This window comes from Bos mutus, chromosome 7 (genome assembly GCF_027580195.1).
Source record: "Bos mutus isolate GX-2022 chromosome 7, NWIPB_WYAK_1.1, whole genome shotgun sequence".
Classification (NCBI taxonomy): domain Eukaryota; kingdom Metazoa; phylum Chordata; class Mammalia; order Artiodactyla; family Bovidae; genus Bos; species Bos mutus.
The window spans coordinates 90,363,092-90,390,852 of NC_091623.1; the positions used below are offsets into that span (position 1 = coordinate 90,363,092).

The 27,761-nt window shown below is 51.6% G+C and overlaps 4 protein-coding genes across 5 annotated transcripts in view; 1 reads left to right on the forward strand and 3 right to left on the reverse strand.

Annotated features, from left to right (window-relative positions):
• PAIP2 (poly(A) binding protein interacting protein 2) overlaps nucleotides 1–4,255 on the forward strand; it is a 17,655-nt gene extending 13,400 nt beyond the window's left edge. The window contains exons 3-4 of the mRNA XM_070374432.1: nucleotides 935–1,114; nucleotides 3,323–4,255. Coding sequence (XP_070230533.1) covers nucleotides 935–1,114; nucleotides 3,323–3,379 — 237 coding nt within the window. The 3' untranslated portion in view covers nucleotides 3,380–4,255. The remainder of the gene's footprint in view (nucleotides 1–934; nucleotides 1,115–3,322) is intronic.
• SLC23A1 (solute carrier family 23 member 1) lies at nucleotides 1,121–18,525 on the reverse strand. Its single transcript, XM_070374431.1, has 16 exons — nucleotides 18,316–18,525; nucleotides 17,181–17,242; nucleotides 16,416–16,550; nucleotides 15,799–15,956; nucleotides 14,979–15,067; nucleotides 14,777–14,844; nucleotides 14,053–14,234; nucleotides 13,802–13,922; nucleotides 13,399–13,555; nucleotides 12,946–13,093; nucleotides 12,288–12,393; nucleotides 11,924–12,053; nucleotides 11,682–11,825; nucleotides 11,109–11,204; nucleotides 5,995–6,255; nucleotides 1,121–2,833 (listed from the first exon to the last, which is right to left on the reverse strand). The coding sequence occupies exons 1-15, from the start codon at nucleotides 18,395–18,397 to the stop codon at nucleotides 6,014–6,016; spliced, it is 1,920 nt and encodes a 639-aa protein (XP_070230532.1). The 5' UTR covers nucleotides 18,398–18,525; the 3' UTR covers nucleotides 1,121–2,833; nucleotides 5,995–6,013.
• A 1,367-nt stretch (nucleotides 18,526–19,892) lies between these two features.
• Nucleotides 19,893–22,151, reverse strand: MZB1 (marginal zone B and B1 cell specific protein). The gene is made up of 4 exons (XM_005900173.3): nucleotides 21,569–22,151; nucleotides 20,617–20,741; nucleotides 20,155–20,265; nucleotides 19,893–20,055 (listed from the first exon to the last, which is right to left on the reverse strand). The coding sequence occupies exons 1-4, from the start codon at nucleotides 21,743–21,745 to the stop codon at nucleotides 19,899–19,901; spliced, it is 570 nt and encodes a 189-aa protein (XP_005900235.2). The 5' UTR covers nucleotides 21,746–22,151; the 3' UTR covers nucleotides 19,893–19,898.
• Nucleotides 22,152–22,289: 138 nt separating this feature from the next.
• Nucleotides 22,290–27,455, reverse strand: PROB1 (proline rich basic protein 1). Of its 2 annotated transcripts, XM_070374430.1 has the most exons (2): nucleotides 24,470–27,455; nucleotides 22,290–22,607 (listed from the first exon to the last, which is right to left on the reverse strand). In XM_070374430.1, the coding sequence occupies exons 1-2, from the start codon at nucleotides 27,422–27,424 to the stop codon at nucleotides 22,305–22,307; spliced, it is 3,258 nt and encodes a 1,085-aa protein (XP_070230531.1). In that variant the 5' UTR covers nucleotides 27,425–27,455; the 3' UTR covers nucleotides 22,290–22,304. The 2 variants fall into 2 exon arrangements, with proteins under 2 accessions (XP_070230531.1, XP_005911845.2); XM_005911783.3 differs by having other exon boundaries at nucleotides 22,411–27,454.
• Nucleotides 27,456–27,761: the final 306 nt, after the last annotated feature.

Below are 27,761 nucleotides of genomic sequence, written 5' to 3' on the forward strand. Positions count from 1 at the left end.
CTTGTTCTGACCAGCCCCCAAATCTGACACCACTGTTCTACTTTAGAAAACTCTCATACGTTGTAGAGAAGTCTCATACATTGATAAATGTCTTTATTCCCATATTTCTTGTACCTGTTTTCATCTTTTGTCTTGTTTTTCCCTGATCCTGACTTTGGCCATCAGTAGCCAGTGTGATTTGACCATATCTAGTTTTTTTATATATATATATATATATATATATATATATAGGAGAAGGCAATGGCACCCCACTCCAGTACTCTTGCCTGGAAAATCCCATGGACGGAGGAGCCTGGTAGGCTGCAGACCATGGGGTAGCGAAGAATCGGACACGACTGAGCGACTTCACTTTCACTTTTCCCTTTCATGCATTGGAGAAGGAAATGGCAACCCACTCCAGTGTTCTTGCCTGGAGAATCTCAGGGACGGGGGAGCCTGGTGGGCTGCCATCTATGGGGTCGCACAGAGTCGGACACGACTGAAGCGACTTAGCAGCAGCAGCAGTTATATATATTCAAGAGTATTAAAAAGGGTTAAGCAGTATGGTCTTCTATTTCAATGACAGTTAAGTTGCTGACCCTCTAAAGATAATTTTTCCAGTCATTTTTGGGTGGGTTTAGGGTTTGTATAGTTTTGGGAGTATCATAGGTAATTCTAATACCCAGTCCTGCATAAGAACACTTTTGTTACTTCTTCCCTGCCACCTTTAGTGGAAAGAAAGAATATTCTGCTCTGACAAGTAAGACATAGCAAAAATCTAAATATATCTTTCCAGGTCTTATGGAAAAGATTTTTTTTTTTACCTTAGCATAGAAGCAGACAAGGAAGGTATGACATTGTGATTTTTAATGGTTTAGTTCAAGATACTTTAAGCCTTTCCTAGTGATGTCATCTTACCAAGTATGCTATAAATTACCCTTTATTATAAATCCAGATAGAAGAGGAGTTATGGGAAGAAGAATTTATTGAACGCTGTTTCCAAGAAATGCTGGAAGAAGAGGAGGAACATGAGTGGTTTATTCCAGCTCGAGATCTCCCACAAACTATGGACCAAATTCAAGACCAGTTTAATGACCTTGTTATCAGTGATGGCTCTTCCCTGGAAGATCTTGTGGTAAAGAGTTATTTTTTCACCTTTTTAAAACCTAGTTGGTCTTTCTCATAAGTGGAAAAGTCAGCATCCATCTGTTTAAGAAGAGTTCTACGTCTCTTTCCCTTCAGAAATTCTACTGCTTCTTACTATGGAAGCAGAGGCCTCCTGGTCTCACTTATGATATGGAGTGACTTTTGGCAGCACTCTGGAGCTAGTCTGATTAATAGATTTCTGACTAATAGATTCCTTGACACTACTTTTAGTTATGACAACTACGATACCCTAGGATACGTAAATGTCTAAAAGCAGTCATTCAAAAGGGACAAGTATGTTCATGTGATTTGCCTGTGCAAAAGTAGCTAGACGGAGAGGTTTTGCTCTGTCTTAAATATTTGGTGAAATTACAAATTTTTTCTGAAGGGTAAAATTCTGGAGATTTTTTTCCTAACCCAGGATTTTCATTGAGTTACTCTAACTCTGTTTGGAATTATGATTTAACAAAGACTTACAAACTCTTGGCAGAAAAGGAACACAAACCTATTTATATTTTTAGTTATTCCCAGTGTCTCATTGCTGATGGTTTATTTGTAGTAAAAAGTTTTTTCAGGAACTGTGATAACTAAGCATCAGTACTAAAGTAAAACCTGATGATCCTTTTGCTAAAATTAAGATAATTTAGCCAGAATGTTAAACTTTCTTTCCATATGGACAATCTCTAGTTGCTTCTGCAAGACGGTTCTCTGGAATATTCCCCTAGACTCTGAAGTCATTTTGTAATTGTCTTTTATTCACTGTGCAGTGATTTCCTAACCTGGTTGTACATCATAATGACCTATGAAGCATTAAAAACAGAAATTTTCTCAGGAACATGCCATCCATAGAATCAGTCATCTAGACATGCTAATTTTTATAAGCATTCCCAGAGGATACTGCCAGCCTGCCCTTTCAGACATTTGGAAACTGTTTTCCTAAAAGGCTGTATAGAGAACACTGAAATGTACATTGTGGTATAGCTTTTGTTGCAGTAAAGGACAGTAACCCAATTAGGCAGATATGTGATCTGAACAGTCTGTTGGGGTATACTTGCTTATGGCTGGATTAGTCACTCCACAAATAATCCTGATTCCTCTGAGGAGAAAAGCTCTTTGCTCTAATGTATAACTTTACCTGGACCCAGTATCATCCCACTGTCTAGAAACTGGTTTGTTTGACTCAGTCTATTTGAGATTAACTCCTCCTAGTTATTTTGTATCTGCCCAAAGTTTAGATTAATTTCCCTTGAGAGATGAGAATGATTATGTTTAAATTATGAAACTTAAATTATTGCTCCAAAATGTTGTTTAATATGCTCTGGTCTTGAAGTAAGTAATGTTGAAGGCTCAGATTCAATCTAAAATCCTGCCAGCATCCCTACATTTCAGGCCCTGGAATCTGTCCTGGTTTCTTTTTGTCTTGATCAATTTGCATTCAAAAATGTGGTAGAGGAAAATTTCCAGCTGTTCCCTGTATGCTAACATATCTACTTAGGAAAGTAAAGATTTAGAAATACACAATGATGGTGGTACAAGCCTCTAAGGCTCTGAGAGGCTTTGGCCCATTCCTCCCCTAACTGATACAAAAACAGTCCCAGAGAGTGACTTATCCAGGCCTACATAAGAAGTTAGTTAGCAGAGCTGGGGTTCCAACTTAGATCTTCTGACTCCCCATGTAGTTTTCTTTTCCTGTTATATACCATGCTTCCTGTGGGAATTAGAATACAGCAATTAGAAAGACAACTCCATATTTTCAGTGAGCATCATAAAGTAAAATTAATCCATAAACAATTCCCCAATCACTTTAATCATCATTTCAATACTTGTTTAATGTTTGCATAGTTTGAAACTGTTTAAAGAAAGTCAACTATCATAGTTAAATAAATAGAATTCTGTGTTCTGAGACATTCCTTTGGTGGATGTGCAGTTAGTGAGTTTCCGGTTACACTTAAGCAAATTTAATTTCAAGTCCTACCTTCTGTTTAGGAAATTGATAAAATTTGATATAATATACATAGCTTACATCTGGTTCCTTCTTTCACTGCTATAGATGTGTTTTAATTCAGTTTGACCTTACCATCTGAATTCTTGCCTTTGTCTTTTTTTGGAAGATGGTTTTGCATGTGGATCTGGGTTGAATGCTTCTGAGTATCTGGAGATACCTGCTAATGAATTTGCTTTTTTACTTATTTTCCAGGTCAAGAGCAATCTGAATCCAAATGCAAAGGAGTTTGTTCCTGGGGTGAAGTACTAAAATATTTGAGTAGACGGGGCCCTCTTTTGGTGGATGTAGCACAATTTCCACACTGTGAAGGCAGTATTAGAAGACTTAATTGTAAAAGCTCTCTCTCGTCACTGTGTTACACTTATGCATTGCCAAAGTTTTGTTAGTCTTGCATGCTTAATAAAAGTGCTGAGACTGTTAAGTAAAAAGCTGTCAAACATTTACTGAGAACAGAATTGGCCCCATGGCTTGAAGTGACAGCAAGGAAAGAAGCACCAGTCAGGTTGTGTCAAAGCACCAAATTAAATGATCTCTAAATCTAAATTAAATTCTAATTGTTAAGTGAGTTCCTCAGTTCAGACTTAAATTTGCCTTTGTTCCCATCAAAAAGAATCTCCTTTTTCTGAAGAAGGCTTGCTGGTTAATTGAAATAGTTCAGTATAGACATTTAAATATGTCTTTAGTTACTGAGGTTACAAGGTAGTGAACCTAAGTCCCCTGGCTTTTATGGGGTGTTATCATGTAAGAAAATACTGAATTATCCTAGTGTTACATCTAAGCAAGTATGTGATTTGAGAATTCCATCCTTTTCTAAGGAGTCATTGCATCATAGCTATTACCTGTGTAAAATCTAACATTTGACCAACCCATAATTCAATTGAACAAATAAATTGTTACATATGATTTGAGTGGTGCTTTTCCTTGCTTTGTTAACCATCACTACAATAGTCTGCAGCACAACTTTTCTTTTAACAAAGCTAGAACAGTTTTGGCTTCTTAAACTTCTTATTTGGGTAGGTTAAGCTGCCATACGTGTTCAGTGTGAATAGTGTTTAAGTTGAAAATATTGTAAAAAAATTATATTTTTTCAAAAATATTTAAAAAAATAAATAATAGTAGAACTGAGCTGCTGATGTTTGTGTTTATTGGTGTTGAAATACGGACTCTCAAGTGGTGATACTCATTTTAGTGTGGGCCCAGTCCCTCAGGACAAACCTGTTGGCGAAATTTGCTGAGAGAGCAAGCTTTATTAGATTCCATAGTGTCAAATGTGTTGTTATATATAAGTATCTGTCCAAAATACAGCAGTAAAATAAATCCCATAGCCCCCTCCATAGCCCGCCTTGGTCACCTCAGGCTGCAGTGTCAAGGCAATCATATATATCCATGTTAAGAAACTTTCTGGCTGGCCAGTATGTTGGTAACCTTACTCTAGTATAAGCTCCACTGGCTTCTGCCCTTCACAAACCATTGCTGCTCTGATTGGCCTGGTTTGCTGTTGGGATTCACCTGGATCCCCTTTTTCACTCTCACAAACTAATTTATAATCTTTATTTGGGATAGGCTGTTGGTCAGCTAGCCATTTCCTGGTTCCACATACAATTATGCTTCATGGCCCTATCTTAAATTTGGAGGGCTCAAGATTAAGAATGCCATCTGGTCAGTTCTGGTTCACATTTTCCCTATGGTCCTTTGATGTCAGTACCTGTGCCTGCTGTTTTTTTAATGACTCCCTTACTAAGCTAATAAACAGGTAGGTTTTTTAAGACTCTGAAGTAGATGATCTTGTTCGGCTATTGTTCTTTATAGAACAATATTGTGGTGGTTCCACAATACCACCAGCCCCTTCTGTTCTCTACTAGCTCAGCACCACAAGTGGCACAGCAAGCTGCCAAGTATGTAAGCGTTGGAGACCATTTCCCTAAGCCTAGATGGGTGGGCAGATGAGTTCATTTCCACATACTGCCAGATGATCATCATGTAATATAATAAGAGGTTACAAACTTGAATAACCTAATAATTAAGAGCAAAGACTAACCAGACTTCCTGAATTTGAGTCTAGTGATTATGGGTAAGTCCCTTAACCTTTCTGTGCCTTAGTTTCCACCTTGTTAAAATGGTAGTAATAATAGTATCTATCTCAGGAGTATATTTAGTTAATACACATCAAGCACTTGAGACCATTCCCTGGTACAAATTAATAAATCACTTACTAAAACTTTCTATCATGGAGTCATCTAAGCTAAGCTCTCACCTTGTTGGAACTTGTCTGTCTGTGGCAATGTGCACATTAAAACTACCTTTTTTTTTTTTAAGACCTTGAGACATCACCCCATCAGGGCCTGTATGGCATAGTTTTAGGGTAACTGAAATCATTCTGTTTTGTAGAGGTTTTATTACAACTATTGAGACAGACCGCCTTATGTGAGAGAATTTTTAATATTCTTATACTTGTGTCAGTCATTTCTCAACCTTTTCCATGTCATGAAATATAATTTATCATACTACATGAGGTTGCCTATAGCTACAGGTTATAGCTCACAGGCTCCAGGTGACCCAGTATCAGTTCAGATACCCAAAGGCCGAAAGGATCAATATTTCAGCATACTTTGAACCTCCTACACGGCTAATGGCCCACACTTGTTGGGAAGTTCCACTGTCACTGTCCACTGTCCACTGTCATGAAATGGCTAAGGAGTTCCACATACATACAGTGACTTTTTACCCAGTCTCCCTTTCCATTGAAAATATTCAATTATGTTACAAAAATGGTAACTTGAGTAGTTGTCTCTCTGGTTAAAGCATAAGAATGTTGTGATTTTCCATCCCTCCCACAAAAGCCATAGACTAACATACAGTCCTACCTTTGCTGGGAATAATTTTTCAGACCTTGGTGTACATGGTTTCTGTGTTTTCTGGGATATCTTCTGGAACTGGAAGCTGGTTTTTTGACCTTGATGGAAATCCTTTGAAGACCGGGCAGATAGGAATGTATTTCAGAAAGGCAATTCTTTTTACCATGCTCATCCCAATGGGAAAGTCATAGCTTTTCAGGCTGGAAGACATCTCACTGTCAGCATGGGCCCCAGCTTTCCACTGTATCAGACCTCGTTCTTCTGGGCTTCCTGCAAGTGGACAAAGGGGTCACCAGAGCCAACAATCCTCTACTACCTCCTTCCCCATAACCTAGTCATGAGGGAAGAATTCCAGAGTTAACTTGATTCTCAGTTTTCTGGTCCTGCAAAGTTGAATCTATGATCTCAGCTCCTAACTTGCCTAGAGCTCTAGAGATCCCTGAAAGATACTGGTTATACATAATCAACATTTATTGCATATCTACAGTGTGCCAGGAGACGGCACCCCACTCCAGTACTCTTGCCTGGAGAATCCCATGGACAGAGGAGCCCAGCGGGCTACAGTCTGTGGGGTCACACAGAGTCGGACACAACTGAGCGACTAACGTGTAACAGTGTGCCATAATGCTCCGTGCTTAAGTGCTTTAAATTCATTGTCTGATTTCTTTGAAACATTGGTGGGAGATATATATGCACTATTCGGAGAAGGCAATGGCACCCCACTCCAGTACTTTTGCCTGGAAAATCCCATGGATGGAGGAGCCTGGTGGGCTGCAGTCCATGGGGTCGTTGACAGACACGACTGAGCGACTTCACTTTCACTTTTCACTTTCCTGCATTGGAGAAGGAAATGGCAACCCACGCCAGTGTTCTTGCCTGGAGAATCCCAGGGATGGGGGAGCCTGGTGGGCTGCCATCCATGGGGTCACACAGTCGGACACGACTGAAGTGACTTAGCATACCATAGCATATATGCACTATTATACAAAATTTTATGATGAAGAAGGTTAAGTAATTGTCAGCCTTCACCATCAGTATGGGGCTGGTGTTTGCTGGACCAATGGGGACCAAGTAGTACCCAGACTGCTGTGGAGGTAGGAAGGTATATTTTGAAATACTATAATCAGTATTAGTATTACGAGTCCATATTTGGAAAATAAACTCTAATACAAACTTCAGGAAGTCAAGCTAGGTAAAATCTTTGTTGGTGGTAGGGATACACAAGAGATTTTTCACAAATAGGGGGAAGTAGTTATGGGAGGGATTTGTGAATTCTCTGAGGTTTTCACAAGAGATGAGGTTGAAGACAAGTAAGTGGAAATTTAGTACAGAGATTTCCACACACTGGCAGCCCAGGTTGAAAAACCCCATGGGTAGAGAAACCAGATGTATCCCAAAATCTCAGAGGAGGACGCACTGAGGGAGGGCTGGGATGCGTGGGAGAGGCCACTGGAGCAGGCACTGTCTGAGCTGGGCCTGGCTGCACAGAGAGCAGACAGCAGAGGAGCTGGAGCTGTGGCACCAGACTGGGGTGTCTCAACCCCACTCCTCACCGCTGCTGGGACACAACCACCAGTGCATGCTCCCCACCTGCCTTCCAAACCCCTCCCTTGCGGTGCCTTCAACTCTTGTCCACATTCCAGTTTCCTTGGTCCTTCCAGAATCATCCAGGAAGCGCTCTGGATGACTCAAGCCCAGGTTCATTCACCTTCAGTTCAGTTCAGTCGCTCAGTCGTCTCCGACTTTGCGACCCCATGAATCGCAGCACACCAGGCCTCTCTGTCCATCACCAACTCCCGGAGTTCACTCAGACTTAGGTCCATCGAGTCAGTGATGTCATCCAGCCATCTCATCCTCTGTCGTCCCCTTCTCCTCCTGCCCCCAATCCCTCCCAGCATCAGAGTCTTTTCCAATGAGTCAACTCTTCGCATGAGGTAGCCAAAGTACTGGAATTTCAGCTTTAGCATCATTCCTTCCAAAGAAATCCCAGGACTGATCTCCTTTAGAATGGACTGGTTGGATCTCCTTGCAGTCCAAGGGACTCTCAAGAGTCTTCTCCAACACCACAGTTCAAAAGCATCAATTCTTCAGCGCTCAGCCTTCTTCACAGTCCAAACTCTCACATCCATACATGACCACAGGAAAAACCATAGCCTTGACTAGACAGACCTTTGTTGGCAAAGTAATGCCTCTGCTTTTCAATATGCTATCTAGGTTGGTCATAACTTTCCTTCCAAGGAGAAAGTGTCTTTTAATTTCATGGCTGCAGTCACCCTCTGCAGTGATTTTGGAGCCCAAAAAAATAGTCTGACACTGTTTCCACTCTTTCTCCATCTATTTCCCATGAAGTGATGGGACCGGATGCCATGATCTTTGTTTTCTGAATGTTGAGCTTTAAGCCAACTTTTTCACTCTCCACTTTCACTTTCATCAAGAGGCTTTTTAGTTCCTCTTCACTTTCTGCCATAAGGGTGGTGTCATCTGCATATCTGAGGTTATTGATACTTCTTCCAGCAATCTTGATTCCAGCTTGTGTTTCTTCCAGTCCAGTGTTTCTCATGATGTACTCTGCATATAAGTTAAATAAACAGGGTGACAATATATAGCCTTGACGTACTGCTTTTCCTATATGGAACCAGTCTGTTGTTCCATGTCCAGTTCTAACTGTTGCTTCCTGACCTGCATACAGATTTCTCAAGAGGCAGGTCAGGTGGTCTGGTATTCCCATGTCTTTCAGAATTTTCCACAGTTTATTGTGATCCACACAGTCAAAGGCTTCGGCATAGTCAATAAAGCAGAAATAGATGTTTTTCTGGAACTCTTGCTTTTTCCATGATCCAGCGGATGTTGGCAATTTGATCTCTGGTTCCTCTGCCTTTTCTAAAACCAGCTTGAACATCAGGAAGTTCACGGTTCACATATTGTTGAAGCCTGGCTTGGGGAATTTTGAGCATTACTTTACTAGCGTGTGAGATGCAATTGTGCGGTAGTTTGAGCATTCTTTGGCATTGCCTTTCTTTGGGATTGGAATGAAAACTGATCTTTTCCAGTCCTGTGGCCACTGCTGAGTTTTCCAAATGTGCTGGCATATTGAGTGCAGCACTTTCCCAGCATCATCTTTCAGGATTTGAAATAGCTCCACTGGAATTCCATCACCTCCACTAGCTTTGTTGGTAGTGATTCTTTCTAAGGCCCACTTGACTTCACATTCCAGGATGTCTGGCTCTAGGTCAGTGATCACACCATCGTGATTATCTGGGTCGTGAAGATCTTTTTTATACAGTTCTTCTGTGTATTCTTGCCACCTCTTCTTAATATCTTCTGCTTCTGTTAGGTCCATACCATTTCTGTCCTTTATCGACCCCATCTTTATATGAAAACTTACTGCTGTAAATTGCTTTCAACTCGGTTTTCACTTTCTATTTTGTTGGATGACTTTTTGCCCTTATGTGTCTGACTCAGGGCCATACTGGCAGGCTTCAGGAGCACTTGCTGAACTAAACTTTTTGCCCCTCTAAGGTTGGTTTGTGGGTAAAGGGGAAAGAGCAAGTATAAAGTGGCCTGTGCCCACAGTGTACCCGTCCCACGGAATAAAGCTGTATGACTCCGTTATTGACTGCATTCTGGGCCAGCCAGACCTGGGTTTGAGTCCAGGTTGTGTGACCTTAGGCAAATGATTTAACCACTGTGAGCTTCAGATTCCTCATCAATACATATTGAAGGACTTACCTACTATGCAGCATAATACATATAATGATCAGCAGGGATGGATTAATGATGGGCATTTGGGTTGAAGGAGAGGGATGTGAGGAACTCTGGCACTCTGAGGCTGTTAACATCTGGGTAGCTTAATCCAGCTGCCCAAATCACAAACCCTTCTGTACAGCTGCCTACCCAGATGCCCTCCATCTCTCTGGATTCCCTAGGCATCAAGGTTGCCACTTCCCTGTCTTCATATCCACAGGATGAGCTTCAGGTCTCACCTCAGCTTCCTTTAGGTGATATGTTTAGGGAGGGCGGGGTACCATAATCAGGTACCAAAATCCATCTATTCACTGGATAGCTTCTACCAGGAGCTCCCTCATCTGATGCTATCTAAAATCCCTGAAAGTACCAGGGAGCCCTGCCCCTTCCCTATGTAAACTCTAACCCACCAGCTGTGCACAGCCAGCCCCTGATTCCTGTGCTCTGAGTAGACACTTGTGTCTTCAGAGAGGGGAAAGCAAGTGGAGCCAGCTATATTTAGGCTGTTAAGTGACAGCAGACGGAGAGCTATCATCTTGTTTTTCCAATCTCTTATCTCCGTAGACTAATGCAATCTGGCCTCTGTCCCCACTGAGCTTTCCTTGATCTTACACTTCCCCTGGAACTCTCCAGCAAAGTGGTAGAGTGGCTGGGACACAGACTGTGAACTAACTGCATTGGATAGACTTTATTTAAATCCCAAATTTGCAGTGTTTAAAACCTTCAGTGAGTCACCTAACCCCTGATTCTTTTTCCTCACATAAAATGGCATTGATAGTCTGTCTCACAGGATAGTTTTTGAGGATAAAATGAGACATTTAGCTCCCTTCCTGACCCGTAAATATTTGGTAAATGCTAACAAGTCTCATTACTAGTCAGAATACCTGGTGACATTTAGTTTTTATATTTTGGGGGCACATAAACATGGGCTAGGAGGATTCTCAGGGACCCCACAAAGTATCCTCCATGACCCCTGTAAAAAGCCCTGATACCAAAGAGAAATGTTAAGAGCTCTCCTGGTAGCCAGCATGACAGATCACTGGCATATCTGGAGTGGGTTTTGCCAACATACTAATGCTACATTCCCACCTGTCCTATCCTAAGAAAACAAAGGCACCCCTCAATCCAGTGGCAACCAAGAAATGGCAAGGAAACAATTCATGGGGCCCAGGAATGACTCTCCTAGCCACATCCTCTTCAAGACCAAGAGGAAACTTGGCCTCTATGAGGCCAGTGGTCTCTCCCTCCAGCCCATCTGTTCCTGCTTCTCCCTGCAGAGCCTGCATTGCATCTGACCTGGCCACGGCTCCGGAGACATCTGGTGGACTGCCTATGAGTCCACCATGGTTCTCTGTTCCCCTCCCAGGGCTGACCCATACCTGGCACTGTGTTGTCCAGTATGAAAGCGAGGCACCCACCCACGAACATCTCCGTGGTCAGCAGCACAGTCAAAATCTGGTCCACCTCAGGAACGCCTGTGGAACAGGCCAAAGGCCAGTGAACGTGACGGCCTCATCCAGAGAACAGATCTCAGAGACGCTCCCCACTTGCGCAGCCTGCTGACTTCCTCGAGCAGGTGTGGAGATGGGACAGTACAAAATCCGGACATTCAGGATTATACCCTCTGCCTTTCCCATCCTTGGATTCAAATCCCAGTTTGCTGGTTGCTGCTTGTCCTGCAACAAATCATTTAACCCCTCTCATCTGTAATGAAGATAGTATCTGTCTCATGGAGCTGTTGTGAAAACTAAAAGAGCACATGTAAAGTTAAGACACAGAAAATGTCTTAGTAAAGGACAGTTATTGGTTAGCCACTTGGCTGCTGACTAACATCCAGAGTTGGGGAGGATTTGTGGCTCTGGCTGTGTGGAGCCTTTGAGGGAAGAGGCTATGCTCAGAGTCAAGCCCACCATACCTCCCCCACCTTGAGATGGGTAGACTCTTGGGAATACCTGTGTTAATGACGTCCGGGTTGGAGTCCAGGTAATTGGGCAGCGTGAGACCGAAGAACATGGAAAATCCAAGCACAAAGAGGTTGCGGGAGGAGTTCATGTCCACGAACTGCAGGTTAGACAGCCCCACAGCTGTAATCATGCCTGAGGGCACAAGAGAACCGCTAGAGGCTCCTAGCCCACTGAGTGGGCTCCACTCATTGCGACCACGCTGCGTCTTCAAAAGCACGCGCAACACTCACCAAAAAGGGTGCAGAACATCCCCCCTAGAATGGGGTCAGGGAGTGAGGCGAAGAGAGCCGTGAACTTGCCAATGGTGCCCAGAATTAGCATGATGCCCGCACCATACTGCACCACGCGCCGGCTGCCCACCTGCCAGTGAGCCAGGGGTTGGTGCTAGACCCAGGGGACGAAGCTGGGGGGAGCGTTAGTTGCGGGAGGGGAGGGGTGTGGTGGGTGGGCAGGGCCTGTTACAAGAGCCGGGCACGAATGGGTCAGGGCAGGATGTAGGGCGGGGCCTAGGCCAAAGTAGGACTGGTTTGTGGCAGGGCCTGCAGTACGTGGAATGGAGTTGGGGCTTTGGGCCGCTCTGGCTAATCCGGGCACCTTGGTAATCCCCAGGACGCCAATGTTGGGACTGGATGAGGTGGACCCATTTCCCGTGCCCAACAGCCCTGCGATAATGCAGCAGATGCCTTCGGTGAAGATACCCCTGTAAGGAAAGGGCAAGTGGGGGCCTTGGTCAGTGCTCTATCCTGGCCTGCGTCCTCCCATTGCCCTGGCCAGATCTCTTGCATCCCTAGGACTGTGCGAGCTACAACCAACTGTCCATAGTCGTCCCCCACTCTAGGCCAAAGGGGGTCTGGAAGCCAGGATCCCAGGTCTGAATGCTAGTCCCACTATCCTGGCACTTAATCTTTGGGTGATTCTGGGCATCAATCTCCTCATCTGTAAGATGCGGACAATAGGAGTACCTGTCTTACAGAGCCATTAATGGATTGCAGGAGAGAACGCACACCAAGGGCTAGACACACGGAAGGCTGTCAGTGACTGTGGTTTCTTTAAGACTTTGTTATTCCTCAGCTATTTGCAACAGCAAGTGATGGGAGCATCCTCACTTCATAAGTAAGGAGGACCAATCCTGGTGAGTTAGTGACTTGCCCAACTCCTTGTCCCTCTCCTCTGGGGTTCAACTCTGTCCCAATGTTTGCTTCCCGAGTGACTTTTGAGGGGATCAGACATTAGGGAGGACAGGTGGGCATACCTGTTGATAGCGTGTACTGGAGGGGGTGGTGCACCAGCCAGGCGGGCACAAGCATAGTAATCCCCAATGGACTCAATGATGCCTGCTAACGTGGCACTAAACATTCCCAGGACGGCTGCTGCAGTCACAGTGGGAAGCCCCCACTGACCTGAAGCAACAGGGAGACAGGCAGATGGATGCAGTGAGTGTTCCTAGCTGAGTCAGGGAGTAGAACAGGCAGTACTTGGGTAGAGCAGCGAGAGGGGTAAAAGGATCTCAGCCTGGGATGGGAGCTTATTTGGGATCACTCAGTCATAAAGCTGGAGTGAGGCTATGTCGGAATACACTGGCACTCTGCCTGGAACACTTTAAATGTGCAGTTGATACTTATTATGTCATCAGATGGACTGGGGTCACCAGGGGCCACATTGATGGTCTCAGTTGGAGGCACAGGGGCCCAGATGGGTTGCTCACAGGGATAAGGGATGCGGATCCAGGGAGCAATAGCCATGATGTCCCCTCGGGCATCTGTTCGTGCCTGGAAGCCATAGGCTGTGGGGTCTGAGGGCAGCATGTCCGTCAGGGTCAGCACATAGCAGAGCAGCCACACGGTCATGATGGCTAGCACGATCTGAAGCGAGGGTGGGTGAGGGGTCCACTGAGGGCCCAGGGAGCTCAGTCCAGGCTAACCAGCTAACCCGAGCCCCAGCCCCATGGTGCCCCAGCCCTAGCTCAGACCCTGGCCCCCATTCCTGGCTGGGACCTCATCTTTGCCTCTAGCTCCCCTACTGCCTTGGCCCTTTCTCCCAGCCTTAGCCCTGGACATAGGTCTAGCCCCTGCCTTGGTCCCAGCCCAAGCTGCCTGTCAGCTCCTCACAGGAAACATCTTGAAGATCTGGATGCGGAAGAGAGTGAGGCCTTTTCCCCAGCGGTAGACAGGCAGCAGGAAGGTGAGGTTTCGCAAGTACTGGGAGAAGAGGACGATCAGGAGAATGGAGCTGGGGGCAGAAGCACAAAGAGAAGATGGCTGGTGGGCTGTGCTGGGGCAAGAGCCAAGGCTAAGGGGGCAGGACATGAGGGAAGTGAGGGACTGGGGCTGGGCAAGGACCAGGCCTGGTGCCCACTCACCAAGCTGAGATACCCCAGTGGGAGCCCGCTCGGTCACCAGCAGCTTGGAAGACAGAGAGACCAATGAGGGAGACAGTGGGGGTGACTGTAAGAGGCCCGATGTAACTGAGCAGGGCCCCAGGCAGCCCCATCAGCCCAATCACCACCTCCACCATACTGGACACCATGATTGCACCCTGGACCTGGAAAAGCAAGATCAGCTGTAAGTCACTATGTAGAGGCCATGATATCTATGTTGTTTTTTTAAAAAAAGTTCCAAGGGGCTTCCCTGGTGGCTCAGTGGTAAAGAATCTGCCTCCCAATGCAGAAGACATAGGTTCAATCCTGGTCCAAGAAGATCCCACATGCCTCGGAGCAACTAAGCCTGTGCGCCACAACTATTGAGCCTGTGCTCCAGAGCCCGGGTACCACAACTACTGAGCCCACATGATGCAACTACTGAAGCCTGCATGCCCTAGAGCCTGTTCTCTGCAGCAAGAGAAGCCACCCCAACGAGAAGCCCATGCACTGCAACGAAGAATAACTCCTGCTTGCCGCAACTAAAGAAAAGCCCACATAGCACCCAAGACCCAACACAGCCAGAAATAAATTAATTAAACAAATAAAATTATAAAGAAAAAGTTCCTGGACCACATTCTCACATACCCCAATTCAGCAGTGGCCTTCCCCTCCATCTAACCACACTCTCAAGTGCAGGTCTCTTCTGCTCCACATGCAAACCCACCTCTCGTATCCGTGGGTGCCAAATATGTGAGGTATTCAGGGGCAGACTCCAGTTACCATAGATCTCTTCTGTGGGCAGAGATAGGAACACACACATGGATAGAGAGAAAGTAAAGACGCTGCTCTGAATGGACATGGGACAGACCCGACCTCCAGGCTCCAGGGATTCCCCTTCCCAGTGCAGACCCCAGAAATGCACCCACCTTCTGGAGGGCATTTCCATTTCTCTAGGGCCAGGATGGCTTTCGCTGGGACCAGAAATGCAAAGGCACTGGCCTGGAACAGCGGCAGCCTGGAAGCAGAGGCACAGAGCCACAGGGACAGGATGGGAGGTGGGGAGGCAGGAGCAAGAGACAGGGGAGACAGAGGGCGGGGGACAGGCACAGAGAGAGGCACCGGGAGAATCACAGGGACAGAGACACAGAGGAACAGGGACCGGGGCAGAACAGAGGGAAATCACTGAGGCCTCAGGCCGGACTCGGCGACATTTTGGGCACCTAAGAAAGAAAACAAATGGAGCCCCTAACCCATAACCTGCTCCCTTTCTCTCTCAGCACCAGCTCCTGCACTGTGACGGGCCATGGGCACAGGAGTGGATAGCTTGGCTCCTGTGTGCAAGCTCTGGTCACAACCTTCCTTCCCACAAACAACCATCCTTAGGCCACCCAGGCCTAGGACTGTGCACAAGGAGCAGGGAGCCCCCAGGAGGACAGGCCATTGAAGGGGCCCGCAAAGGCCCTGGAAGCAGGAGAGCGAGTGGTCCCGATTACCCAGAGTAAGGCTTAACTGAGGAGAACCCAGCTAGGCACGTTCCTTTTCCTTGAGGAACCCCCAGGGGTCCAGGGTGGGACCCCAGCCACCTGCCTCTAAGTCTGGCCTGGCAGCCAAAGCAGCAGGTGGGCACAAATAGCAGCTCTCTGTGTCCCACGAGAGTCCTCTGAGACTGCCCCTGCTGTGTGGGTCACTGCGTGTGTGTCTACGGGAATGGGGTCAGAGGTGCAGGTGGCACATGGGGAAGCTCACCGGATGCCCAGTGTGGTCTGGATGAGAGTGGTGATGCCCACACAGGTGAAGATGGTGCCAATGAGCTGGCTGACCATGTACTGGTCACGGCCCACGCATAGCGCCTCAGCCAGCAGGAAGGGCACAGCGATGGTGCCGCTGAAGCAGGTCAGGTAGTGCTAGGGGTTGGGGAGAGTGTGGGGGACAGTGTGTGACGCAGGGCCCAGGGAGCCCACCGGGAAGCAGGGGGGGCCTCAGAGCCCTCACACCTGCTTCAGTGGGCCTGAGCCCAGGCCACCCCTGCCAGGTAGCCCACTCGGGACTGATACTCCCATAAGGGATTCCCACAGAGCGACTGCTCACCTCTCTGGGAGTCGCTAATCTGCCCAAGCTGCTGTGGCGGGGGCCCTCCTCCCTGTCACTGGCGCTCCCCCTGGCGGGTGATGCGCTGGCCCTTTCAGGCCCTATCAAACCTCTTCCCCACCGACTTGGCAACAGTCACTGCAGCTGACCTTAGGTTTCTCTTCCTGTTACCCAGGATGACCTCGTTGGCCAGGGAGGGGGCTGGGATCCTGGGGTGGGTGGAGGGTGGTCGGGGTGGGGGATGCGCAGGGGGCAGGCCCTGGGAAGATGCCCACCTGGAAGCCCAGCAGGATGCACAGGTACCAGGGCGGCACATCTTCGATCTTGTACAACATGTCAAACTTGGGTTCTGTGGACAGGGACACTGGGGGGTCCCTTGTGGAGGTCCCTGCTGAACCCAGGGACTCATGCTGGGGGCAGCATATAGAATAACTCAGCAGGGAGCGTTGACACCCAGAAAAGTCCATTCTGCTTCAGAATCAATCAGGGGCTCCGAGTGGCCTGTTGGCTCCACAGACGGGGGCCTTTGCCCTCCCTCAAGCTTCACCTACCCAGCTCTCCCTTGGCCTGGCTACACCTGGCTCCCACCTCACGTTGCCTTGTGCAGGAATGAGTCCACTGTGCTGGCTCCTGGAGCCCCTGGAACCTGGGCCTTCTAGCCAAGGGAATGGGCCCGTGAGTCAGAAGCCTGGAGGTACCCCAGGAAGAGTCCAAGAGGGCTGAAGACTGTGACAGACCCTCTTGGATCCAATCTGGTCCCACCAGTGCCCCAGTCCTTGGAGTGTCTCCTAGCAGGGTGGTAGGCTGGCCCCCTGCTGGTTCCAGGCTGGAGTCAGCCAGTCCCAAAGCAGAAATCTCCTTCACCCCCACTGCCACCCCCACCCCCTCCCCCAGTTGCCACATTCCACCTGGGACAGTCACTCTTGATCCAGTTCATCAGAACTTTTCTCTCTGCCCTCCCAGGGAGCAGGCTTGCAGAGTGCCCCACCCCACCCCTGACCCACCCAACCCCACCCCCACCCCTACTCATCCCCCAGCACCTGTGTCTGGCCCTCAGCGTCCTCCCGGGCCCTCATCTTTGGGGCACAGGTGTGAGCCGTTCCTGAGGAGAAGGAGGGTTGGCTTTACGAAGGCCAAGGAGGACTTTACTCCACATATCAGGCATTGTTTGAAGTAAATCTGTAACCAGATCTCTATCACTGATTGCGAAAGGAGGGCCCAGGCTGAGGTAACGTATTAACTCTGGCTGTAGTGGAAAAGGCCGCCCAAGCCTCTGCCACATGTACCTCTTGAGCATTCCCTTGCTTGCCCACACCTGAGCCTGGGCACGGGCCACAAGTTTTCAAGAGAGGGCCAGGGTGAGGGTGAGGAGAGGATGCCCTTGGAAGGGTACCAGGCCCTGGGTGAGGTGAGGAGAAAGGGAGTGAACCTGGGCACATATGATGTCACGCTCTGAATCAGGTTTTTCCCTACTTATTAATAAAAAGTTAATCATTATCATCATCATAACCCATCTTGTTATTGGGGAATGACTGTGTGCCAAGCAACATCCTTGTATCATCAAGTCTAACCCCAGGCTCTGGGTGCTATTAACCTATTTTACAGCTGATGAAACAGATTTAGGAGATGTGATCTGACCAAGGCCACACAGGTCGCAAGGTTTTAGAAAACCGTTCCAAAAATTAGGTTTACCTGAACACCTAAACCCACCGTATTTATTTCTACATTAAATGTCATAAAGGACTGCCCTCCTCACCACTACCACTCAGGGTCCGTGAGGCAAAATCAGATGGGCCCAAGGAGCTGCCAGGGCTAGCCCGGTCTTGCCTGTCCTCTGTGTCAGGACAAGGATTCCTTTCCTTCCCTCCCAGCCAGGACCAGCTGTGTGCTCTGTGGGACCCAGTGCAAAATGAAAACCTGGGACCCCTGTTCCAAGTGTTATAATTTTTAAAACAGCAACAGCAGAGCGTTAAACCAAATTGGGGGGCCTTTCTAAGCGTCAGGCCCTGTGTGACGGCCACACAACCCCTGAAGCAGCCCTGGGCCAGACCATCTTCCCCTCCTAGGGGTTGGGGAAAGCCCAGGGGTTGAGGCTCTAGGCTGGCGAGGGCCGAGCCCGAGGTCCCAGGTTCAGCTCCCTTCCGTGCCTTCCCGGCCCCCTTAGGGTCCACCTACTTCTGGGTGGCTGTGCCCACGGCCAGGCCCTGCCCCGAGGGCTCCCAGGCAGCACCGCTGTCCAGCTGGGTAGCAGCTTCATGTCACAGTCCTGAATCCAAAGGCCTGTCCAGCCTCCAGCCCGTTGCTCCGGCCTCCAGCCCGTTGTTCTGCCTGCCTGTCCTCTCCTCTCCCTTCTTGGCTACTGCTCCCAGGTTCCCAAAGTTGTCTGACCAGTTCAAAGCCTGTACTCCTCAGCACTTTCCTCCCCACCCTCTTTTCCTCAGTACTCCCTAAGGGGCTGGAGAGACAGCCCCACCCTTTCCACACACTGTCCTTTGGTCATTCAAGTCTACCCAAACCACATACCACACACAAGGAGACAAGGCTGGCAAGCTGCACATGATCTCAGATACACAGTTGCACAAACACACCCATAGTCTGATGCAAAGTCTAAGTCACTTCACAAACACAGGACCACGCAGGTCCACATCACAGCTCCCAGCTCCACACCTGCTACTTCTGATGCCTCAGCCAATGCCTTGGACCCTGGCTCTCCCTGGGCTTCAGGGTTCTCTCCTGAGGGCCAGGGGAGGGGCCTCAGGCAGGTGGAGAACAGGCGATGGAACACAGAGCGCTGGGCTGCAGGGCAGCTCAGGGAAGCCACAGTGGTCAGGGCCTGCCTAGGACACCCCCATTCCTCCAGCACTATCCTTCCCCCCACCCCTAAATGTGAATTCCCTCCCAGCCCTGCCATTTCACCTAGGACTCTGCCTGAGTCTTTTTGTTGTCTGAGCCAAGGTGTCAACAGAGTATTACAGTGTCTGTTCTGTCCACCTCCCAGAGATACAAAGGAAACTACAAGCTTGAGCATCACTGACCCCAGATACCCAGACTCAGGTGCAACCCAGGTGGAGCTCTTTCCTCTGCTGCTAAAGAAAGGGCCGCAGGTGAGAAGAATTTCTGGGGAGGACGTAGAGCCAAGATCAGGAATACAGCCTGTTCTAGGAACCCCGCCCTGCCCTGCCCTGCCCCAGGGCCCAGTCACGCCAGCTGGGTCACAAGCAGAGTCTAGAAAGTGAGCAGCCTCTGGGCGTAGACCCAGGGAGACTCGTGTTCTGAAAGGGGCACAGCGAGTGCAGCGGCTGCAGTGGGTGTGTCCGCAGGTGACGTGCTTATGGAGTTTTCCTTGGCTTTCGTTTTCTCTCCTGAGGGATCTGGGGTTCCAAACGTGCTGATAACTGATTTCATGTGCCTTTGTCAGCTCACTCACATTTTCAACCATGACAGATCTCACTTACCTCTGGGAAACTGTGGGGCTTGTCCCTGGTCTTCTCCAGCAGAAACACCAATGTTTATCCTCCCAGCCCCCCAAGAACCTTTTGCAGAGAGAAGGAGTCGAGGTCACTGGTTTTATTTGAGTCCAGAGGGAAAGGCCCTGGCCACGTCCCAGGCCCCCGAGGCGGGAGGAGGGAGGGAGAGAGGAAAAACAGATGAGCAAAGCCTCCCTGCACCCCTCCTCCAGGCTGCCTGCAGAAAGGAGGGAGGCAGATCAAGAGGGAGGCCAGCTGTCTTCAGGGGCTGACCAGGAAGGAGGAGTTGGACTAGAGCTCTGTCCTTGTGTCTGGAGCCTTCTCTGAACAGGCCCCCCGGGGGCCTCCACACAGCAGCGCCTCCAGGGTCCCTCGACCTTGTTGGTGGGCTTCATAGATCTGGTCTTCTCCAAATTCCCCCAGGTAGTGAAAGCAGGTCTTGGAGAGCCTAGGGGAGCCCAGCAGGAGCCTCAGACTCTGCCCTGCCTTCAATGGGCAGATTCAAGGCTGCAAGGGCTCCATCCCACTCCAACCCTCCAGTCATCACCTGGTGGGCCACAGCCCCTCCATGATCATCACCATGATGCTCAGCTGCGCTCCTGTGCTAAGTCCTGGGCCCATGAGACGTTTCACCTGGTCCACTTCTCCAACTCCATAGCTGGAGGTGGAGGGAGGAGAGGGAGACAGCATTAGTGGAGCCTGTATCTACCCGAAGCGGGGCACATGGGACATCTACCAAGTTTAGTGCCCAGATTCTGATCCTCTCTGCTAAAAAACTGAGGACCAGAAAGGAGAAGCCCCTGGCCCAAAGTCACACAACACCCTTATCCCCTGGCCACCCAATCTTCTGCTTGCTCCTGGTTCCAGAGTTCAGCCTCTGTCCCAACCAGCCCCTACCCTTGGGCTGGAGACCTTGTGGAGTGTGTATGGTGTGAGTGGGAGGATGGGGACCCCCATTCATCAGCCTGCCCCTGGAGAAGTGAGGCAGGGGCCAGATTTTTCAACTTACCCCTGCCAGGTCTGAGAGCAGCTCTGGTCCAGGACGTCTGTGTATACTGACTCGCTCAGCTCACGACGGCCCCCAGAGTCCAGTGGGAGAAGCTTGGCCTCAGCTTTTGTCAGATGTTGCCACATCTGGAATAAGGAGGGGTTCAGAACCAGGGCTTCAGAACTACTCAATGCAGAAGGAGAGGCGGGGGAGAGCAGAAACCTGAGTCTCGGAGGAAGAACGAGGCAACGGAGCCTTTTGAGCAGGAAGCACCTGTGAGGCTGACTTCGTGGCCCTCCCCCAGGTCCAGAGAGCTGGGAACGTGCCAGCTGAGGCAGGATCCACAGCCTTGGGATGAGGTGGGTGGATGGGCAAAGCTGAGCTGGCCTGGGCACTGGGGGCCTTCCTGCAGGGCACACCTGCCCACCATCACCACACGTGATGTAAAACCACAAGAACAAGCAAAGAAAATAAAACCACTCAGTCATCAGTGACACATGTACTTATAGCACTTACACACACACACACACATACACACACACACACAAGTACTCAGACACGCTTGACAGGTTTGTATGTGAACTCAAGACACCCACACATGCTCATGGGCTCACGGACTCAACAAACATGCACACGTGCACACAAACCCCTGTGCTCCCCAGGTGTGCTTTGGGAAGGAGTCTGGACTTCAGGATCGGCCTGAAACGGGAGAAGTCTGAGAGGACTAGCTAGGGACTCCCTCATGTCCCAGAGATGGTCTGTCTGCTCTTTGCTGGGCAGACAGGTAAACTGAGGCACAGAGGTTCTGGTGAGGTGAAGATGGCAATATCATGGAAGGCTGAGTCTAGCTTGATGCCTGGGGGTGGGCTTGGGGATCAAAGGCCAGTGGTGGAACCTGAGGCAGATAGAAGGGTCTGGCTTGAGAAGGGGCCTGTGTAGGGGCAGGAGAGCTGCTGGGGGAGGGGGGACTCACCTGGTAGGCCACCGCCCTGCAGGCATCACATCGCAGGTGAGTAGGTATGTGAGTTGAGAACTTCTCTTCATCGTCCAGCTCAGGGGCAGTGGCAGTGAGTGAGGCCTCGTCTCCGAAGCCCCCTGGGATGGCCCAGGCCCCAAGGAGCGGCAGCAGTAGCAGCAGTGACAGCCTCATGGCCGGTGGAGCTGACTCAGTGAGCAAGGGCTGTGGTTGGGGTGCAGGTGTGTGGGTGCATCTGTGTGTGTGTATGTAGTGGGGGCTGCTTCAGAACACCTGGCCCAGACCAATGGGGAACTGACACTTCACCCCTCCCATTCTCTCCCTTCCCCCAGGGCCCTGGAGACTCCACGTGTGCACCTTCTCTCGTGGGACCCTGGCTCCAGCCAATGAGGCAAGGAGAGGGGCTGGGCCTGGGCAAAGACACATGGGAGCTGATACCTCTCATGACCTGGGACAGGCCACATGGCAGGCACTGTGCTAAGCTCCTTGGTGGAGGAGATGACTGGTTACTGTTGTCTTAAATCTACCCCCAAGAACACAAAGGTTCAGAGAAAAGTGACAAATTCAAGGCCACACAGCTAGAAGGGCTATGCTGAGACTGGAACCCAAGCCTGGTTGATCCCCAAGGCCCACTGACCACTCAGCCGCCAGAAGAAATGAGGTCACAGGCGTGACTGCCAGCCTAGGGCTCGCTCCCTGAGAGGCAGGTTTGCTGAAGGATGGATGCCCCAGTTTATGAAAGACACATGTGATACTCTCCCCCAAGCCACACCCAGGCATGGACGGCATTGTAGGGGGTGTTAAGAGGCCGCAGCAGGAAATCAGACACTTCACACCAATTTTTCCAGCCATTGGGGCCATTGGGTTTATTGCACATCACGATGAAGTGAGGGGCCCAGGAGTGGCCCAGGGCCCTCCTTGGCATCAGCATCTCTGGCCACAGAAAGATGTCCAGGTTATTCTGACTCATAGTTCTCTGTTTCCAATCCAAATCGAGGGGGGCAGTGACTCCAAGAGATGCAGGTCCACCAGAGGCCTGGAATTTAAGAAAGGCATTGATCTCCATCCCTAACACTGCTTCTAATGGTAACTGTTCTTATGCAAACTCTTCACACCACGTATCAGTCCCGCAAGGCCCAGTCACTTCACTCAGTACTCTACACAGACCCCCCACGAAGAGCACCTCCCACTCTGCGCGTCCCCCTCTGCTCTCCTGGAGTCTCGAGGCAATTGGAACACACACTGTGGGGCCTGTCCCTTCCTACGCTGTGACAGCCTGCAGAGCCAGCCCCTCTCTAGGCATGGTTGCCACATCTGTTACCAGGTGAGTGGAACCAGCTGAGAGCGCCACACAGGGGCATCCCTTCTTTCGCCAGCCCTAACCCACCCTCCACCCCATCCAGATAGGTCAAGAGTCTCCTGACAACAGCCCAACCATCCTCTCTGCTTTTAAGTCTTTCCCAATGACCCACTAATCTGCTCCTCCCCCCTCGGTGGGAACAGCCAGAACCCCCACTTATAACCCCAGAATGAGCCAGTTCAGTTCTGAGGGCTTAGACAAGCCAAGTCAGAGGCTGGAGTTGAGGAGAGAATGAGGGGCAGTACTCCCAGTTGCAGACTACAGTCACCTCCCACCTTCTCCCCAGTCCCCACCCCAGTAAGTCCCAGGCTGACCCTCCATGGCCCCTCCCATACTACTTCCCTGATTTACCTCCACCTCCTGTTCCCGCAGCTCCCTTTCTCAGATGATCCTCGCCTAGGGCCTTCTCCAGCCACTTTCCCCCACAGCCTCCCAGGCCAAGACTCAGATCCCCTTCCAAAGAATAATGGACTTGATACCAGTGTCCTTCTCCCTTCATCCCATCATTGCTCACTAGCCTGCTCCACCTCAGCTGGGCCCACCTTTGGGGAGAGACAGACATCTCCCTACCTCTAGGGGCAGCCCCTTCCTTGCAGCTCCCATTTCCTGCTGTCCCTGAGAAACCCCATCACCCCCTCAGGTCGGTTCCTGGGGCCATGTCCTGGGATTTTTCACACAGCCAACTAAAAATTGTCACTTGTCACCTGCCTCTACAAAGATGAAATCACTAGCCATTGCAATCTCTGACCTTCAACCCACCCTGAAAGTTCAGGGCAGAGATCAGGAATGAGGCCCTCTGTGCTCTGGGAGAAACTGGCAAAATAGGCCTTTAGATATTTATTTTCAGGAGAAGTTTTTATGAGCCCATTTCTTGCAATCTTCTCATATCTAGAAAAGCAATAAAATAGACATCTGCTCATTGTGACTAGCAGCAATCTTCTTCCAAAATGTGTGCTTGATTGCACTATCCTCCTTCACCAAAATCACACATATACTGACCTACCCCCACATAGACAACTTATGTGAGAGGTTGTCTCCCAGGCTTATAGTTTTTCATTTTGCCCCAAGTAACACTTTACTGAACTGAACACTTAATTCACAAATCTCATGTTGTGCATTTTTTTCAGCCCACAACACACACACACACCCACACACCCCAACACACCACACTCTGGGACTTGGGGAAAGGGTATAGGATTTTGCTGAGGTGGGGGAAACAGACAGCCATTTACTGAGCTCCAGCTCCATTAGCCCCCCCACCCCCACTCCAACGTGTCTCAAATAATCTGAAGGTAACTTTCGGTCTGAAAAAAACAAAAAGGCATGAGATGGGTAAAAGAAGAGATGATTGAAGGAAAAGAGGGTAAAGGACTGGATGCCAAAACCTTTAAGACCATCAATAGGCCCCAACATCATGCGGATCAGGCCCTGGGGCCTCACACAGGGAACAAGGAGCCCTTGTTGGGCTGCGAGGGACCCAAGCTGGAGGGTGGAGCACAGAGAAGAAAAGGAGGTGCGGGGCTGGGTGTCCCACTCACTGGCAGGTAGTACATCCCGTCCAGGGGCCCCGCCTCGGAGGCCCAGGGTAGCTGCGGGCCGCTGAAGGCCGGCGGGCCGGGGGATGGTGGCAGTGAGAGGCCGGGAAGGGGCCCATAGGCTGGCGGGTAGAGGCCGGGGCCCAGGGCCAGCGGAGTGTAGACGCGGCGGGGTGGCACCGAGGGCGAGGGTGGCAGCAGCACCTCCACGTACTGCCCGCTCTCAGGGTCGAAGAGCAGCCGCAGCCGAGGCTGCCGCGGCGCCTCCACAAAGTAGTAGCGGCCGCTCTCGGGGTCCACCAGGACCTTCCCCGGGTTTGCAGCCCCCGGCGGCCTACGCGTCCCCTGGGAGGAACCGTCCGCTGACCGGTCCAGCGGAGGCGCCGAGGCAGCGCGGGGCTGGGCCCGGGCCGTTCTACGAGTCGACGCCTGGGGCTCCCGCAGGAGGGGCGGCTGGACCGCCACCGCGGGCTCAAGGGCCTTAGGGGGCGTCTCCAGTTCGGATTCCATTCCAGAGCTCGAGCTAGGGTGCGCCTGCGGGGAGCTGGGGCGTGGCGGTCCGGGAGGTTGGGTCTCTGCCGGCCCTATGGGCGACTGCTGGGGTGAGGTGCGAGCGCCGCCTAGAGGGCTGGTCCGACCCTTGTTGTCTGGGACCAAGCGCTGAGCCTCTGCATCCCGGTTCTTTCCGCCAGGACCGTGCACCGCGACTCCCCGGGTTCTCTCAGGCCGGCGGCCTAAGGCCAGGGCACCAGGCAGGCGGATCTCAGTGCGCGCGAAGGGTTTCGCCGTGCTGTTCTCCGCCCTCCGCCGCAGGACCCCGTTGGACTGGGTAACGTCCCGGGGCACTGTGTCTGGGGTTGGCTCTGGGGGTTCGTAGGGGTGGGACACGACCGGCAGAAAGTCCTTGAGAAAAATGGAAGTGTAGTGAGACGGGGCGGGGGGCCCCAGCGCCTGAAGTTCTTGTGTCTTGGATGCGCTGCCTTCCTCCCCGCGGGGTTCTGCAGGAGGGGCGGGGACCCCTGAGTCTGGGGTGCTTGCCGCAAAGCTCGGCGCGTACGTGGTCTTCACCATCTTGCGTACGTCGCGGGGCCGCGGAATGGCCACGCGCGGGCGCCCAGAGGCCGCTTTTCCAGAGCCCACCGCTTCAGGGAGCACATCGACATCCACGGTGCGACTGAGAGGCAGCTGGGGTGCAGCCACCTCTGGCGACAGCTGGTTGCCTCGGGAGGCAAGATCCGGTATCTCCCGCGTGGACGGACTTTGAACCTCTGTTAGCTTTGGAGTCCCTGGTGCAGACGGCGTGGGCGGCACCAGTTCCTCTTGGGCCGCGCCATTAATAGCTACCCGCGTAGACACTACCGATGAACTCTGCACTGTGGAGTTCCACGTCTCCTGGGGCGATGGGCTCCACGTTCCAACAGGACGATCTGGAGTCTCCCACGAGGGCAAGGTCGGCGGGGACGGGCTCCTGCTTCCCTCAACTGCATCCCCATCTGCCGGGTGCGGCACCTCCCACGAGGAGGGAGCTTCGGGGGATGGGCTTTTTGCCCTGGCAACACCCCGATTCCACTGGGAAAGGGTCGGAGGGGAAGGGCTCTTTCTGCTGACAGTTTCCGTGACAGCAGCATCCTGACTGTCCCATGTAGAGGATGCCTCCGGGATCGATGGGCTACTCACCTTCCGAATTGTTCGATTCCAGGGGGACAGGTTCTGGGGGGAGGTGCAGTGAGGACCCCGCACGGTCCCATTTGGGGCTTCCCACGGCGGGGATGGGCTTCTCCGTCTCACAGCCTTACTCGAAACTTCCCAGGGGGGCCTAGACTGGAAAGGCGGACCCTGTGCCCTCAGGACGGTTTGAGCCGGAGTATCTCGCGGGAAACGAGCCTTCGGTTCTTTTTGGTGCACCTCCTCGGGCTTCTCCCCTGACTTCAGGAAGATGCTGGAACTAACTGGACCCAGAGGCTCGGTCCCGGGCGCGGGCTTGTCGCGCCGAATTGCGCGCTCCCGGAGGCTTGGCCACGGTCTTGGGGCCCTGGCTGGGGCTGAACTATAGTTCACCCGAGGCGGCAGAGACTTGGCTTCCTCCAGGGCCACCCGAGTACTGCGGAGCGTTTCCGGGGTCGCAGGCTCCGGCGGCACCGTGGGTCCAAAGGTGGCGTTGCTTGGGGCAGGGGGCGCCGGGCTCAGTTTTCTGGCTAGCGCCGTCTGCACGAGATCTGCGGCAGCCTGCAGGCGGCTCAGAGACTCGTCCAGGGAGCCGGTGCGCAGGAGCAGTCGAGGGCGCGGCGCATTGGCCTCCCGCGGGGGACTCCGGGGCCGAGGGCGCAGCTCGATCTGACGTTTGGGCACCGTCCGGGGCCTGGCAGGCGCGGTATGCTCCTCCAGTGCCACCTCCACACACTCGAACTGCGATGGGGTGGCAGGACTCGCCGCGTGGGGCCGCAACTCCAGGTAAGTGGCCCAGCGGGAGCCACCGTCGGGGCCCTGTGGCTGCGGTTCGTCAGGGATGGGAGACGTGGACCCAGGAGGAGAGAGGCTGCGGAAGGCCCGCGTCGTGAGCTGTTGCACTTCTCTATCCTCTGCGTCGGAGCGGCTGAATAGGGGCCCAGCGCCGAAGATGACTTCCATCTCCCCCGACGGCAGCATGCGCAGCTGGGGCTGGGGTGGTCGCAGGCCGGAGGCCGGGCCTCGCGGGAAACCCGAGCCGGGCAGTAGCTGCTGGCGGCTATTCTGGGCGCTGACGGACAGGCGAGGCTGCACGCCCGCCCCCAGCGCAGGGGCCACCCTGGGCCAATTCGCCCGGCCCTCTGCGTCCGGCCCAACGTCCGGGGGCTCTGGAGAACCCGGAGCAGTGTGGTAGGAGCCTGACGAACCGGACGAGTCCTGGCGCCGAGCGGGGGCCGCAGGCAGCCGCCCTGGGAACCCAGGCAGGGCTGGCTGGGCAAACGCGGTCAGCATGCTGGGGCCGGACGCGGCGCACTACCTCCCTCGCATTCGCCTCCGCTGGTGCCGCGGACGCCCGCATTGTCCCCGCCCCGCCCGCGGGTGCCGTGGGGGTCACCGCGCCTTAAAGCGGCCGCGTCCGCTCCTAAGACAGCGGCATAGCCAGCCAGAGGGCCTTGGGCCCTACCCTCCTAGATCCCTTCTCGGGCGTGAACCTGAGAGCTTAGGCTGACATTCCAGGCTTTGGTTTGGAAGGTGAGCGGAGGGCAAACATCCAACTTGGACCCAGGAGCTAGGCCCAACTCCACTCGTCCATCCCAGGTGAGGGAACTGAGGCTGAGCGGGTACCTGC